At 48.2% G+C, this 15,605-nt stretch overlaps 1 protein-coding gene across 3 annotated transcripts in view; it reads left to right on the top strand.

The window, feature by feature from the left end:
* Positions 1 to 13,715, top strand: part of VWC2L (von Willebrand factor C domain containing 2 like) — a 36,779-nt gene extending 23,064 nt beyond the window's left edge. For all 3 annotated transcript variants that reach the window (XM_042874755.1, XM_042874757.1, XM_042874758.1), the window contains exon 4: positions 13,184 to 13,715. In XM_042874755.1, coding sequence (XP_042730689.1) covers positions 13,184 to 13,332 — 149 coding nt within the window. In that variant the 3' untranslated portion in view covers positions 13,333 to 13,715. The remainder of the gene's footprint in view (positions 1 to 13,183) is intronic.
* Positions 13,716 to 15,605: the final 1,890 nt, after the last annotated feature.

Genomic DNA, 15,605 nt, shown 5'->3' on the forward strand with positions numbered 1-15,605 from the left:
CAAGGCTTCATGCCTAGCTATGAAAATCAATGCTTTTGAAGCTTGAACACAGAAGAAAATTCCTGCCACTACAAAGGATGCTTTTTTGATTGTTTGTCAGCTAATGTTCTTTGTGTTTACCAGCAGGAATGTAAACTGGTGCCCTGTTAGCTCAATTAAAGGAGCGATTTGATTAGCAACCGAGGAAGAAAGGGATTGATTTGAAAGCTGGTAAAAGATCAAGACTGAAAACAAGGCAGCGTATTTGGGCTAGGCCATGATTGACCTGACAAAATACTTCAATGCTTACTTTACCGTTCCTTTAAAAAGGAGTTATTTCACTGAAATTGATTTTCAGTGGTGTTTGTTCACCTCCATTACTTCGGGCCAAGTGTTTAAAGGCAGATAGATGCCAAATTTTCTGATGAGAGTGAAGTGCGGAGGTGTCCATGAAGCCCTCGGTTGGTTTTGAAAGTCTCACGCAGTTGGATTTTCCAGCTTAAATATACTCAAGACTGTGACCTGCACCCTGTGGACACGGCTGTTGGAAGCCATCTAGAAGAGCTTTGGATAAACCTTCCAAAACTTGCCTTCGAGTGGAGTTGGGTTGAGTATGGGTACTTCCCGAAGCTTAGAAGGAGATAGCAGGAGCTGAAAGCTATCCTGAATTTGTACCCAGGATCCTAACCGTGTTCCCATGCCTCCATTTCAAGCAGAGCTTGGAATGAATGTCTTTCAACACCCTAAATGGCAGGATGGCGAGAAGCTGTTTGCTGGATGAGACTTGCTCCAAAGCTGCTTTGGAGGCCTGCACTGTTCTTCAGACGGAGATGGTTGTGAAGAAGCGTCTGCTTACTGGGGAAAACGTTGCTGAAATTTGTGTGCACAGATCTACGGCGGCAGTGGTTCAAGATCCACTGTCGTCATAGTGGTATTTTGTAGAGGAGTGGTGGGTTGGTTGGGATCTTTTGGAGAAGAAGGTCCTAGGCTGAGGTTGGGAACCTGTTGCAGAGCACAAGCAGACTAAACAGTGCTGAAATCCAAGCAGGCATGGTTACTGCAGTTCCCCTCCCACCTAATTGAATTCTGGGTGTAACGCAGAAGACTAAAAATGACATTTTTATCCAATTACATTGCTGTAAAGCATGCGAGAGAAACCCACAGCCAAATCCCAGGTCTGTGGTACTCAGTGTAACCCCAGCAGAGGGGCTGACTCATATTTACTCCTGCTGAGGATCTGACCTGCAGTAGCTAATTTCTCTGGGTGACTCACAGGCAAACTGCAGAAGACTGGGGTGCTTTGCATGGTCAGGCTTTCTAAAAGGATTAGAGATGGTTTTGCTTTCGCTGCTCTGAAAGGTTGGGCTTATTAGGCATATTTGTGTGAGAAGAGAGGCATGACGTTGTCTTCATGTATTTCTAATTTAATGAATGTTTAATGCTTCTTTTATTGGAGCCAACATATATGTAGAGTAGGGGACTTTAACAAGGGGTTGACTTATGTCAAACAGTTGATGTTTGAGCTGCTCCTTTTACACGAAATGCAGACTTTACAAAGCAAAGAGACTGTAATGAAAATATGAATTAAAGATTAGAGCTGAGCAAGTCCAAGAAAACTTAGAATTCAAAAAGGCACTTGGATGTTTTCTTCTCCTGCTTCCCTCTCCTTCCCTCCACCTTCTCAGCTGTCTCCATCCTCTTTGCTCCATTGTCTCGCATCTCAGCTGCTGGTCCCTGTTGTCCAAAGATGCCCTTCTGCCTGTGAACATCAGCATCCGTTTCCTTCCAACCCTTTGTACTCATACTACCCCTCTCTTCGTGCCCTTGCTTTGCACCGGGGTGTTCACCCTCTCAGTGCAGGTGTGACAGCTCAGTGCTGCAGCACAGGTTGCAAAGAGCTTGGCTGGTTGAGGGTAATTACTTGGTGGTTTTTTTTCTGTTTGTATTTAGAAAACCCTTGTGCTGCGTTGATCAGAATTTATACCTAAGGTTGAAGAGCTTAGGCTTAGTCATCAGCAAATAAAAGCCCAGAGGAAGAGAGAATCTTGCTTTATTTGCTTTGGCTGCTTTTGTTGGTGTGGTGTGGTTCCTCCTGCCCCGCTAATAGAACAAAATAAGGGATGGATGGGCAGTGAGTTCACCCACCAGACCCTAATCTTCAGCACTGTGTGTGGGGGCTCCCTTGGTTTATTCTTTCTAGATGAACTCTAGGATGTACTATCTCACCCGGGATTGCCACAAGGAGTTCAGTGCGTAGCTCTAAGATACGGTACAATCCCACAGCTGATGTAAATGAATGCATCTCATTTTGCATAAAATAAGCTACGTTTTCCTCCCAGTTGAAAATGTTTTGTGGCAGCAGTTTTGTTCTGGTAGAGAAGCTCAGAGCTCTTAGAATAAATGAAGCAGGAGCTGATGTACCAAAGCCAAAAGCCCCAGTGTCACGTGCAGGGTTGTATTGTGAGATGGGTCTGCATGAGGGTGCACACACACAGTTCTCCAGGATGCTTCCATGCTCGGGCTTTCTTTGCTGCTTCTTGTAGAGAGTATAAGAGGAGGAAGGGAATGTGCTGGCCAGAAAGTGCTGACTCACGGCACCATGCCTGGGAAAAAGGCCAATTATAGCAAACTTGCTGTTCTTACTCTTAAAAAGGTCGGGGGAAAAAAACTTGGAATGATCAGCTGCCCCCATTTTAATGCTTCCAGAATGAACCAACTCTAATCTTGGGAGGCTGACTATCCATCTAGATCTTCATTTTATTGTAGAATCACAGAATGGTTTGGGTTGGAAGAGACCCTTAACGGCCACCTAGTCCAACTGCCCTGCAGTGAGCCAGTCCTTCAATGGAGGAGGGATACAGACTATTTCAGATAAGGAGGACAAAGGTGCAGGGACTTTTAGATGATGGATTATTTCAGATAACCTGCTCTCTTAAAAAAAAAGAAGGAAAAAAAAGAATAGCAGAGATCTCAAAACTCCAGCTGTGATGTGAAAACATTCTTCCTGATGGGCTCTCATCCTCACCCAGGTAAGCACTGAGAACCAGAGTGGGACTGAAGCATCCCTGGGTGGTGGCCCATGCTCAGAGTTAGCTCCATATGGACCACTGTACAAATGCCTGGGGCACGGTGGGGGAGGCAGATGGAGGAGCCCTTGTTCAGTACTGCATTGGTTCTCCTGTGCATCATTAGTGTTTGTCTAGGCTGCTTTCTGCCTTGTGAAACCCAGCATCATGGTCTCATGCCACCCCTCTCAGCTCTCGCCACATCCAGAAAAGGCTGCAAAGGCAGGAGAGGATCCCACACCGGCTCCTCTGTCTGCATCTGAGGAGCGTGCCACAGCCATCAAGCACAGCTTTCAGGTGCAGTGTTCCAATTTCCTAAGGGCCAAGGGACCATTCTAGAAGAGCCTCACCCTGTGATCTCTGACTCACCACAGCCACCGCTGACATCCCAGGGGCTCCTTTGCACGTGGATTACTCACCTGCATGGCTTTGTGGCAGCATCCTGATGCATCATCCCTCCTCTACAGCTGGCAGTGTGGGCAATGGTCCCCTCCCACACCTGCCATGGTGTCCCAGCTCGGGGCAGGGGCTGCTGGCAATTAGGGATGGGATTGATCCGGTGCTGGCTGACGTGCTGCGGGAAGTGTCTGCAAGACACTCATGTCCTCCCTGTGCTGAAAAGAGATTTTTTGGTTGCTTTTCAATCTGCTTCAACCAAAAAAAAAACATATAGAAGCATATTATACAAGAACTGTCAAACAGTAATTATTAAGGACTTGGAAAACTCTGATTAGGAATGGAAACCCGTCCGCCTTAACAATAATGAATTTGCTGTGTTTTGCACCAGAACCTCATCTTTTCACAGCTCCCCCCAGAGAGCCAAATTGGGTTTTGGCTGTGGGTTTTTGACAAGGTCTGCCCCAGATCTCCCAGACTAAGGGGCTGAGAAGCATAGAGGAGCTGGGCTCAGATCTCTCGGTGCTTCCCAGGGCCTCAACTAGAGTAGTTTCCCCCATAGCTGAAGGATTTTGCTGCCCAAACTCTTGCTTGGATTCCTCAAGTGGGTCAACCAGAGAAAATAAGGTGACTCCCTTTCCTCCCTGGCACAGCTGCCCAGGGGGCGCTGGGGTCACCATCCCTGCTGGCGTTCAGGAACCATGGAGATGCAGCACCAAGGAATGCAGTTCCATGGGCATGATGGGGTGGGTTGGGATTGGACTTGGAGGGTCTGAGAGGTCTTTTCCAACCTCAGTGATTGAGTGATTCTGTGATTCTATGAAAGTCACCGTCGATATTCCCACTCCTGACAAAGACAGGCAGCTCAAGCATCAACATTTTACCTCTTGTGGATGTTCTTGAGTGTCTTGTGCCAGTATAAACCTGCTTACCTGCCACCCCAGTGTCAGCCTGCCTGTATGCTCTCACAGGACCTGTCCTGATTATGCTCCATAAAGATAAGAATTCTCCAGAAGGAAAGCATCCTCCATTAAAAACAACAGAATTTGGCTTCACGGGGGATACAGATGCAGACAGGAGTCAGGGGGATAAAGAGATGCTGTTTGCTGAGTTTCCCCAGGACTGGCTGTAGCAGCACGTAGTTTTGCTGCCTGATGGCTCACTTGCAGTGCAGTGGTTAAGAGCCCCATTTTGCAATGTTTGTGCCCAGCTCTGCCAACCCTGCTGTGTGTGAGGGGCTCAGCCTGGCTGCCCCGCGGCACCAGCCAGCTCCCGGCCAGCCAAGCAGCATCGCCACCAGCAGTGAAGTGCTCACAGCCTCCTTTTCTCACTCGCTGCTGTCATCAGTGGGTTTTAATTAAGGGAGAAGGAAATGTGTTGCTTTTCAGCGGCAGGGGCACAGGGAGGAATTGGCGGCGGCGTAAACAGGGAGCAGGGGGAGAGGAGAAAGGGAAGGGGTGGGCTGTGAGGGAGGACGGCTGCATTGGCTCTATTCGGATGGTGGCGTGCCTCCTTTCCCCCTGTTTATTCCAGCGAGTACAAAAAAATCACAAGATAAAGCTCCTTGTGCAGGCAGCGCGTCCCAGCTGCAGGAGGGAGGGGGGCTGTCTTCAAAACAAATATTTTGCTGGCTTTATTCAGAGATTAAAGCCCATTCTGAGGCAGCAGCGTTGTTTATTGCAGCCCTCTGAACGCCGACTTTCTTACTGAGATCGCTGCGGAGGAATAAAGAGAAAATTAAAAAAAATAAATAAGTGGAAAAAGAACACGAAGCCAAACAAATAGACCAACTCCTGGCACTGGCAAGTTTTCATCTTCCAAGGTCAGCTGTGATTTCATTTGGAAAGTGCTTTGCTCTTTTTAGCAGCCTTGGCGATGGCAGCCGTACGTACAAAGGACCATCTGGAAAGCTGCTCCCAACTTCAGCAGGCAGCGCGTCGCTTCGCCTCCGGACCCTGTTTGCTTGCTGGCTCCCTTCAGCTCCTATGCAGAGCCCCGATGAAGTATGCACAGATTCCTCGAGCTTCCCCAGCAGTTCCTACCTTGCTTTGGTTTAGCAATCCTTCATGTGATCTAGATTTGGGGGATTTTTTTTCCCCCTTAGTTACTTCATGCTGTTGTTGAGCTCAGCTCTTGCTTCGTGCATGGAGGAGTACAAGAGCATGTTTCATTTTCCAGATTAGAAAATGCTCAAAGGTATAATCAGGTCCTTCTACAGTATTTAATTATCCATAATTAAAGGCGTCTACACAAAGCACCGGATTTTCAAAGACTATTCTTGTGTTACATTGCTAATGAATTAAGTAATTAATTGGCATTGCAAAAATACAATAGGAAGCATCAATCTTTTAAAGCGAGGCATTTTTAGGCGTTTTGTAAAATCATTAAATTGCATCAGGTCAGTAGCTGTTCTAACATCTGAATCCCACTTCTGGTTTTAAATAAGAGGAATGCAAGGGAAGACAAGGCGGGGAAGGCTTGCTAATAGTCATTCCCAGTAGCTGCTTCGCAGTGTGAAATAACCGTCCTGTCCTGTCAGGCTGGAATAATATCACATGGCATCTGCTTGAGTATAAAAGCCCACACAGATTGTGGTAATGCATTTGTAGTGGCACCCAGAATTATTAGCAGAGGAAAGTACAATCCTTTTCCATTTGATGATTTAGTTAAATGCAACCATTCACATGCAAAACCAGCTCTGCTCATCTTATTTTTATTAGCAACCTGACTCTTTGCGTGGCACCATTAGGAAGCATTGTGCAAAAGCCATGGATACCATTAAATTCAGGCAGCATAATGGGACCTCCGAAGAGCAAAACCAGGGGTCAAGAGCGTGGCTTGAAGCGCGAAGGCATTCTTTTACCAGCTGAGCCATTCCCACCAAATAACCACGTTTCGATGGCGCTGCGTTGTTCACATGGGAGATGAAGGCTGCTTCAGTGCACACGGATTCCTGAACCCCTTTCACCTCTCATACCAACAGGCAACCACTGCCAAACCAGTGTGTGCAGCAGTGCTACCGTCTGCCTGAGCTGACCGCTCTGCTTTGCTTATCTGACGTTGAGTTGAGTTGGTTTTCTTATTATTTTCCAGTAGATTTAAATGTACAACTCAGCAATCCTGCTTCCTTCGTTCCTCCTGTTCCATGTTCTAGAAGGATTGTTTTGTGTGAAATTAGCACAGTCACAGTTTTCCACCTCATTTTATGACTGATACGGAGAAAAAAAAAAGCCATAAAACATCATGCACAGCTGTAGTGACCAAGTTAGATTCAATTCTGGCTTTATATTGATTTGACACGCAGCCAGCTCTCCTCCGTACATCATCCCTGATTGCAGTTAAGGATGAAATACTGTTTTAATTCTTACACCAAATGTGGCTTTTTTTTTTCCACAGGAAAAAAAAAAAAGGCATAAAAATGTTAAAATGGGCTATAAAACGATTAAATTTTCACACAGAGCACAACCAAGAGGTGAATGAATTGGCTAAAAACCTCAGAAGGCCCAGAGAGAACATCCCGGTTGTTCTTCTCTTGCCATTAACCTTCACCTTGGAATGGAGATGCTCAGGTGGAGAGCAAGGACCCGGCCCTTGGGGATCAATAGCTGTTTTGCCATCTGTGCCCATAGATGAGGGTTTCCCATTGCCTCTTAGCTGAGGTTCCCAAGGATGGAGCCATGGGAGGTTATAATGGGGAGCCCCTAACACTGCTGCAGAGGCAGGGAGAACGGTGCAGGATCGCAGCGGTGCTTTTCGTAACGGATTTGTTTTGATTGAATCCATTTCATGCCGGCTCTCCTCCCCAAAAGAGCTGATTTGCCATTAAAAAAATTAATGTACCTTCAGAAGGGCTGGAGTTCATTTGGGGAAATATCTATTTAGACGGGTTTTTAAAAGCCTATTACTTACCTGAAAGGTTAGAATGACCTAAGAGCAGCTTTCATTGCCTGCCATTAGAATTTACCTATGTTTTAGAAAGCCACAGTATTCCCCCAAAGCCTTATGCTGTGTTCAAAGAGATTTTTAAGAGTCGAATCCTTTTCTTTTAGATGTTGTACTGAGGGCCGTGGTTTGGTGGGACAGTGTCCATGGTAGGTGGACTGGATGATTTTGGAGCTCTTTTCCAACCTTGGTGATTCTATGATTCTGTGATTCTTTAGCCAGGTAAATGTTGGAGGCTTGGTCCATAGGTGGTGTTTGTTCTGTCTCAGTGCTTTATTCAGTTGGAAGGCTGCCCTCTCAATTGGGCTTCTTGAACGATGGCCCCGCGTTGGCCCACACCGCTCCAATCCATACCATAGGGCGTCCCCATCCCTAAACAGACTGCCTTTAAATTGCACCCATCGATCTTCGCTGCACCAAAACGCTCCTGCTTCAGTATTTAGTGAGGCCTGAAGTTATGTCTCTGCATCAAATTAAGACACTGCACCATCGATAAGGAGGAGTAATGCAGTGCGTTCCCAGCTGGATGTCTCCTGTCCCGTATGTGTTTGCTGCTCCTGATTAAGACTGATAATGAGCTATCAGTAATGATCTTAGCGTGGTGCAAAGCAGGAAGGATTAAATCAGTCAGTGCCAGTGGCTTAGCCAAAGTTTCTCCTTGGCCTGAATGTAGCTTTTCAGCTCGGCCTCACCTCAGTGCACTCCTCTGAATGATGTAGTGCTTTGTGAGAGTGAGCAACGTGGATTTAGATGAGAGAAGGATGCTGCATAATTCTAATGCAGAGATTAAATAACTCTCAGGCACCTGCAGGCACCCAGCAACGTGAATTGTGGCTGGGAAAATCTCTCATGTAAATAGGCAGCACGGAGGGAGAAGGGGCATTAGTGTAGCATTAGGAGGGGTGGAATGTGCAGGAAAGAGGGACAAGAATTGATGAGCAGCTTTGGAGGAGATGCATTCTTTGGGGCAAGACTGAAAGCTGGTGAGTGGCTGGAAGACCTGCTTATGGCAGGGAGGGTGCTCCCAAAGGTGAGGCAGCATCCAGCTGCTGCCAGATGTTCTTAGGGTGGTGGCTATGTCTGCATTGCTCTGTTGGCCTATGGGGCAATAGTCTTAGACTGTGGGAGATCCCAGGGAGGTTCTTGCCTGGTGTGTTTGTTGGGAACGTGCTGGATGGATAGGGCTCTGTCTTACCCTGGAGGACATGGAAGTCACCTCCTGGAGCCACCGTGTCCCCAGCACTGCTTCCCGAACACCCTGAGACTTCAAGGATGCTTTGCATTAGGGCGTTTGGATCAGCTTTGTCCTCTTTCTAACACAAAAGTGAAGCCCCAGGGCTGTTATCTCCCTGTGGTATTTTCAGCCCAGCCTGCGGTGCATCACCAGCTTTCATTTTAATTAAGGCAAACCTCAGCATCATCAGCTGACTTGCTTATGTCTCACCTCTGGCTTCACCCGCTGTCTTCTCCTCCCCTGTGGTGAGAGGGGCATTCAGTCTTGATGTGAGGCAGCAAAAACAAGACGTCTTCCCTCCTCGACTCATTAATTAAAGCCACAAATTGAGCTCTTTTCTTGCAATCTGAAGTGATCACATAAATAGCATTGACAGAACAAAATTAACATCTGAAAAAATCCTGCAGGGTCAGCACGTCAGGGGTGTGGGGGGAGGGGGCATTAAAAACAAGATGCTGTTCTGCTCATCTCCAGCACAGAGCTCAGCCTGGACATGGAAGAAGTCACAAAGTGTAGGCAGCGCAAGACCTCTACTTTCTACAGCCAAGCCTGGAAGGTAAATGGAGGAACTGATCTAGGTGGGGTGGCTGCTCCTTCTCAAGACCGTGTACAGCCCTGCAGACGTGCCTGGGGGAAGAGCTGGGTCTAGCCATGTGAACCTGGACTGTTTCAACCCAAGGAGTGGAAGGTGGACCATCTCAGCCCCAAGGAGTGTGAAGGCACAGTGGGAATGCCAGCAATCAGTGCCAGGGAAAAGCGAGAGGACTGGGAGAGGGTCCTGATCTCCTCCCAGGTCTTCATCTCCATCATCACCCATGCCATCACAGCCGTTGCTCCTCATCACCTTATGAGAAATCAGCAAAACTCCAGAGTGCATCTGCATGTAGAGTGCCAGGATCCCTTGTGATTAATGGTTTTTTTGGTGTGTTTTGCATCCTCCTGTGCTGGGAGGTGTCTACAGGAAGCCTCGTGCGGGGCTTGCCCTTGTTCTTGGGCACAATTCTTGCCTGATCTTTGCTTTGCATGTGGTTGTATTGGCAGAGACATGATGGGAACGCTCTGGAAACGCTGCATTGTGGTCACGTTGAGATCTCTGCATCATGGGTGCATGCAAAAATATCTGCCCCCACCCTGAGAGGGCAGTTGAAGTGGCCCCTACTGCTCATCACAAACTGCCAGCAGTTAATCCCTTTGCCTCAGTGCATTTGTGGTTGCATTCCAAAAGCAAATTCATCAGGACTCATTCATCTGAATGAGTGTCCATGGGGATGCTTGCAGGCTGCGTCCATTCTGAAATAGTATGGGAAGAAGGGGAGAGTAACTCCCTCCATCGGGAACCCACAGTGCCTGCTGACTGTCCTGGCAGGAGCATGGGGATGTGTAATGAGAGCTCTGCTCCTTGCTGAAAGGGGATGGGGCACTGTCAGGAGCTGCAGTGAAGGCAACAGGCTTAGTTTTCGTGCAAGATACTCTTTCGGGCAAACCCAAATATCACAGCTGGCCTGAAGTGATTCACTTAACATTTTCCTTCCTTCTTACGGCTTGTCTGCACACGCAGAGCTAAATCCAGAGCTGCTGCAAGCCCAGTAAAACCCACAGCACAGGCAGCATCCACACGACACCACACTGGAGAGCTTCAAACCCACACCCAGACAGCTTGTGGAATCCCAGCTGGACACTTCCCTGTACAACCTGCTGTCACAGGGGGTTGGCCTTGAGCATTTCCAGAGCATTTCCTTGAGCATTTCCTGAACTGGGAGGTGAGTTCAGTGGCACAACGTTGTGCCATCACCCCAGTATCCAGTCTGAGGCATAAGGGTTGCAAAACTCACTGTCACTGTTCCCATAAACCAAAACAGCCCTTTTTGTTTTTTCTCTTTGTGCTACATCTCTCCCATCAAAACAACGCCTGAACTTCTGTGCTATATCACCATAAAAATCTTGACAGCTGTTCTAGCAAACAGCCTGGAGTGCTGCGGTCTTTTATGAGTATTAATTATGTTAAGCAAAGCAGATCTCACAATTACATTGTCTGTGGGAGCAGCAAACTTCTACCATCCGTCTCCCTGAGCAAGGAGGTGAAGGGCTGTTTGCTGCCCTGCTTTCAAAGTGGTGGGGGCTGCAGCTGCTGTTAGGGAGAACACGGTGACAGCCCAGAGAAGCTCCTTGTTCCTCCTGCTGTTACCACAAATAACTTTCTTGATGTGCTTGACATGTCATCAAGTGCTCCTGAGCGGCCTCTTCTTTTGAATAATAATAAAGAACCACATTGCTGGTCTAGTCTGGATGCGATATGTGCTACCAGCAGTTTTGGAAAGCCAGGATCTACATGTGGATCCAAGCTGGGAGAGGTTAGATGGGGAAAAAATGGGACGGCTGGCAACCACTGTGCTGGGAAGGAGGGTTTGGGGTTGTTGATTAAAAGAAAGGGAGGGTAAAAATGTTGCTTTTTGGTTTGGGGGGAATGGCAGGGCTAGCTGTGATGCGCAGAAGGAAAGAGTTCGGTGACCGTTGGTGGCAATTTTGAGATCATCCACCACTGCCTCCTCTTCCTCTGACTTAGCCAAGATGCTGTGGTTTTTCCCTTTCCCAGCCCCTCTGAGAGAAGGGCAGCATCCTAAGGAGGTCCTTGACAGGTCCTTTCTGGATCAGTAGGTCAAGAGGTCAGAGGTGCAAGTTACTCATGTTTTATCACCATTATGCAGACAGCCTGTCCTTGGCTGAGACAGGCAGATCCAACCCCAAAGCAAGCGGTCTGGGGAGCTCAGAGGTGATGCTTTCAATGCATCCTCCTCATCAGCCTCCCCTTTGTATCACAGCCGTTCGTGAATCCTGGGCTGGCTGCTGGAAGGCTGGAGGACTTCACCCACACCGAGTTGACTGTTGGCACTGTAGATCTGCCGTGGTTATGCTGCAGGAGAGAGATCTGTTTGGAAATGCATGTCAGTGTTGGATCAGCGTTGGATGCTCAGATGATGTGATTAACAGGATGCTGCAGGGCAGCAACAGAGAAAACGATCTTCCTCTTTCCTTGTCACCCTAATTTTCAGAGGAAGTGTTTTGTTTAAATGTAGGGTTTTTTCTCTGGGAGAGCAGAGCAGGCTGTTGTTTGGAGCCTGCCCATCCTCACATCCCTGACGCTGGCAAGTGACCAGAATGTCCCATCAAAGAGGTGCAGGCACGTACTGCAGCTTTAAATACAACCAGCTGCAATTATTGGCCTTTCCATTGCATTTGACCCAGACTTTTAGCAGCAGAAAATGAGCCTACCTGATGGAGGATCCTGCTCGGATGTCATAACACAGCAGCATCCATCAGGCTTCATGAAGCAGAGAATTAACATCTGTTGGAACTGCAGCAGCAGCACAGCCAGACACCCTGAAGACATGGGGAGAAATGACGGTTTTGAGGGGTTGCTGGAAAACAACGCAGCTGAGTGCACAGCTATTGCAAAGGAGTCTTCCTGCAAGACCAAAACAGGGTTAGGTCCCTCCTTGCACTTCCCAGGTCAAATAAGGAGGAGTAATTGCAGTGAAAAAATGGGATGCTTAATCGATACCACCGAGCGCTGTGTTTATCAGCAGATAACGTGCAAAGCAGGGGTCTTGTGAACAATAAAGTATGTTTGATCCCCTGGTGTTTATGGCCTGGAGGATGAGTGAGGAAGCCTCGTGTGGCCAGCAGAGGCTGACCTGCCTGCAGCTGTGATACAAGGTTGACCAAGAAATGCCAAATTTTGGTGCAGGCATCATCAGGGACTTATTCCTCGGGCTGTTGTACTGGCTTTGTTAACTTGAACGTGAAGGAGCTGAGGTAAAACGGAAGAGGCATTTATTAAAGGGGGGGAGGTCACTTAAACATGGACAAAATTCACGCACCACTCACCACTCATCTTTTAAGTGCCTCCCATGCACGAGGAGAACAGATTAAAAATCATGGCCCGCCAAGGAGTGACATTTTGGAGCAATAATTTAAGCCACCGGGCACTGCAGCGTGTTCTTGCTTCCTTGATACTTTGTGTGTGACCACCCCAATTTGCTGGCACTGGTGTTAATTCATGATATCGTAGAATCGTAGAATCCTAGAATCACAGAAGGTTGGTTGGTTTAGGAGAGTCCTCAAAGCCCACCAGCCTCAACCCCTGCCATGGGTAGGGATACCTCCCACAGATCAGGCTGCCCACAGCCCCATCCAGCCTGGCCTTGGGCAGTGCCAGGGACAGGGCAGCCACAGCTTCCCTGGGCAGCCTGTTCAGTTTTATCTGGGAGATGAGTTGATTTGGTGAACCCGATGCCATAAATCACCTGTGTGTTCCAGCACTGGGGCTCAGGATGCAGGATGAGTGGGCTCTGGTCCTGTCCATCAGCACGGGATCGCCGGGTTACAGCAGCAATGCTTGTCCTCGCGGTCTTGAAGCCAAACCTTGGGATAAAGTGGCACTAAATGAATGCGCAGCCAAAAAAGGGAGATAAACCAACTTCATTGAATTAAATATATAAAATAATAATAATAATAATAATAATGAGGAACGTGTATTCATTTCTACGATGTGCCTGTGTTCCCACAGGTCCCAACTGCTTCGCAGGAACCACCATCATCCCCGCGGGCATTGAGGTGAAGGTGGACGACTGCAACATCTGCCACTGCCACAACGGGGACTGGTGGAAGCCGGCGCAGTGCTCCAAGCGCGAGTGCCAGGGCAAGCAGTCTCTGTAGCAGCAGAACCCCTCACTGCCACCGCGAGCACGGCTCCAACGCGTCCCAGCTCCTCCAGCTGCTGCAGGGTCACCACCGAGGCCACCGGGCGCTCGTGGAGGGACAGGGTTTCCCTCCCTGCCTTCTTGCTTTCGGCCCCACGTACCCAGCACCTAGGTAGCTGCTCCGCTTTCGTGATTATCGGCGCTCGGTAGGGATTCCGTGGTGAGATGTGGAGGGGGAAGAGAAGAGAGAACGCAACGTACTGCGCAAGCTCTTTGACTGGCGATGGCTGCGAGGCGCCGCTTCGCTCACTGCTCTCACTTCCGACGGCGCGGATCGCGGTTTTCCACGGTCATTTCTTTTGCTGTTGTGATTTATTTATGACAACTTTTTTAAGCCGAAGCTGGGATGGTCGGGGCAATACAGCTATGAGCGAAGCAGCGGGCGGTCTCCGTGGTGTCTGTGGGGGGGCACTAAGGACAGGAGGGGGCATGGGCCAGCAGCGGGGATGGGGCTGAGCCCGACGCTGGGTCTGTGCTGACCTTCCCCACCGCGTGGGGACAGCGATGCTGAGGATGGGCACCTCGAGCTTGTGGCCTTGTCCTCGCGAGGACATCAAGAGCACGGCGTCTTACCCAGGTCGGAGAGCAGTGGTGTTTCCCCGCAGCTCCTGTGCTGGGGGCCGGTTGCTCTCCCTCTGATTCACTAGTACTGTGCCAGTCACCGCTCACACTTAGTTTGCTGCTTTTTGCCCATTGCCATTAGGATGAGGGTGGTTATTTCGGTCAGCCTTCAGCCTGGCACCTGCTCTTAGCAGCGACGATGGCAAATCCAACCAGCACATGCATTGAGGCGGTCTCGGTTGGTGCACAGCTGCCTTGGTATTTTCATTTCTTCTCTGTTTTGTGTTTCAGCAGAGGGCAGATCCTTAGCTGGGGTGGGACGAGCACAGGTGCAACCGCTGCTGTGCTTGGGCTGAGGATGTTCTCCCTGCTGGCACCACAAACAAAGCCATTGTCACCTTGGTTTGTCAGCTGCTCTCTGCCGATGACCATCCATCCCTTTTCAAAGTTTTCAAACAATAGCGTGCCTGAAACTAGTGAGGGAGAAACAAAAAAGCCTATTCTGTAAAAAAAAAAAAAAGAAAAAAAAAAAAGAAGAATTCTAGAAACAATGTGTAAAAAGATATATTATTAAAAAATAATTATTTTGTTAAATATAAAGTGTGTGAACCAGCAAAAAAGCCCTCTATATCTGTGGTGTATTTTCCTCTGCTGATTTCCCTGCCCCAGTTCCCCACTTTGCCATCACATCACCTGCAGCTCCAAGGCCCTCCCCTCAACCTCCTCGTGCTCTCTTCCTTTCACTGGTGCCGTTTGATATTCAGCCCCGTGTCCCAAATGTGGGAATTTGCTTTCCGTTCACAAACTCCTTTTGCTACCTCCAGATGCATCATTATTTACACTGATTAGTAGTTACTCTAATTAATTACAGCTTAATTACTGTAGTTGATGTTTGTACAGTGCTTGGAACAAGTACGGTGCTATACGTGCCGCATATTATTATTTTCTCCATTATTAATTAAACACCATCAACATTCCACGCCGTGCTTCTCCATTATTTTCTGAGAGGCAGGGCAGCACCCGTATTCCTGCCCAGAAGGACCTCACCCAGCTTCCCATGGGAAGGCCATGCAATTTGTGCTCCAGCTATGGCAAGATGGATCACTGATGTCAGTGGGCACCTCGGTGCTTGGAGCAGTACCCAAAATCTTCGTCGCTGGTACAGCCAGTCTGAAGCCTGACAGAGCATATCCAGAATGGAAATCCCATCCAGCTCTCTGCTTTATACTTTTTTTTTTTTTTTTTTTTAACACATAACCTGTTTATTTCCAAAGAATTTCAGCCTCATCTCAGTCTTTCTGCCTTTCTTTTTTTTTTTTTCCTTCGCGTTTTAGTTCATTTCTTCCTTTAATTAATCACAGCTCTGGGCCAGCCAGACCCATTAACTACTATTCTCATTTAGACCTTTCAGAGATGCGGTTGCAGATGCAATTTAATTTGTTGACCCATGATCGATAGCAATTAATGCCATCTCTTTAATCTTGTTGGAAGGTTCATCTTGGGCTTCCAGAGGCTGCTGTCTCAAGGGAAAGGTGTCTGAAACATATGTTATTAGATGGAGAAGCACATCCTTTCCAGTCCTTCCCATTCCCCAAGGGCTGATGCTCAGGGGTAGCTTTCAAAGCACCCAATTTCAATAGAACTGTGCTCAGAGCTGCACACTATATT

The sequence above is a fragment of the Lagopus leucura genome, unplaced genomic scaffold (genome assembly GCF_019238085.1).
Source record: "Lagopus leucura isolate 7727_CA_CO unplaced genomic scaffold, USGS_WTPT01 Super-Scaffold_100012, whole genome shotgun sequence".
NCBI lineage: Eukaryota > Metazoa > Chordata > Aves > Galliformes > Phasianidae > Lagopus > Lagopus leucura.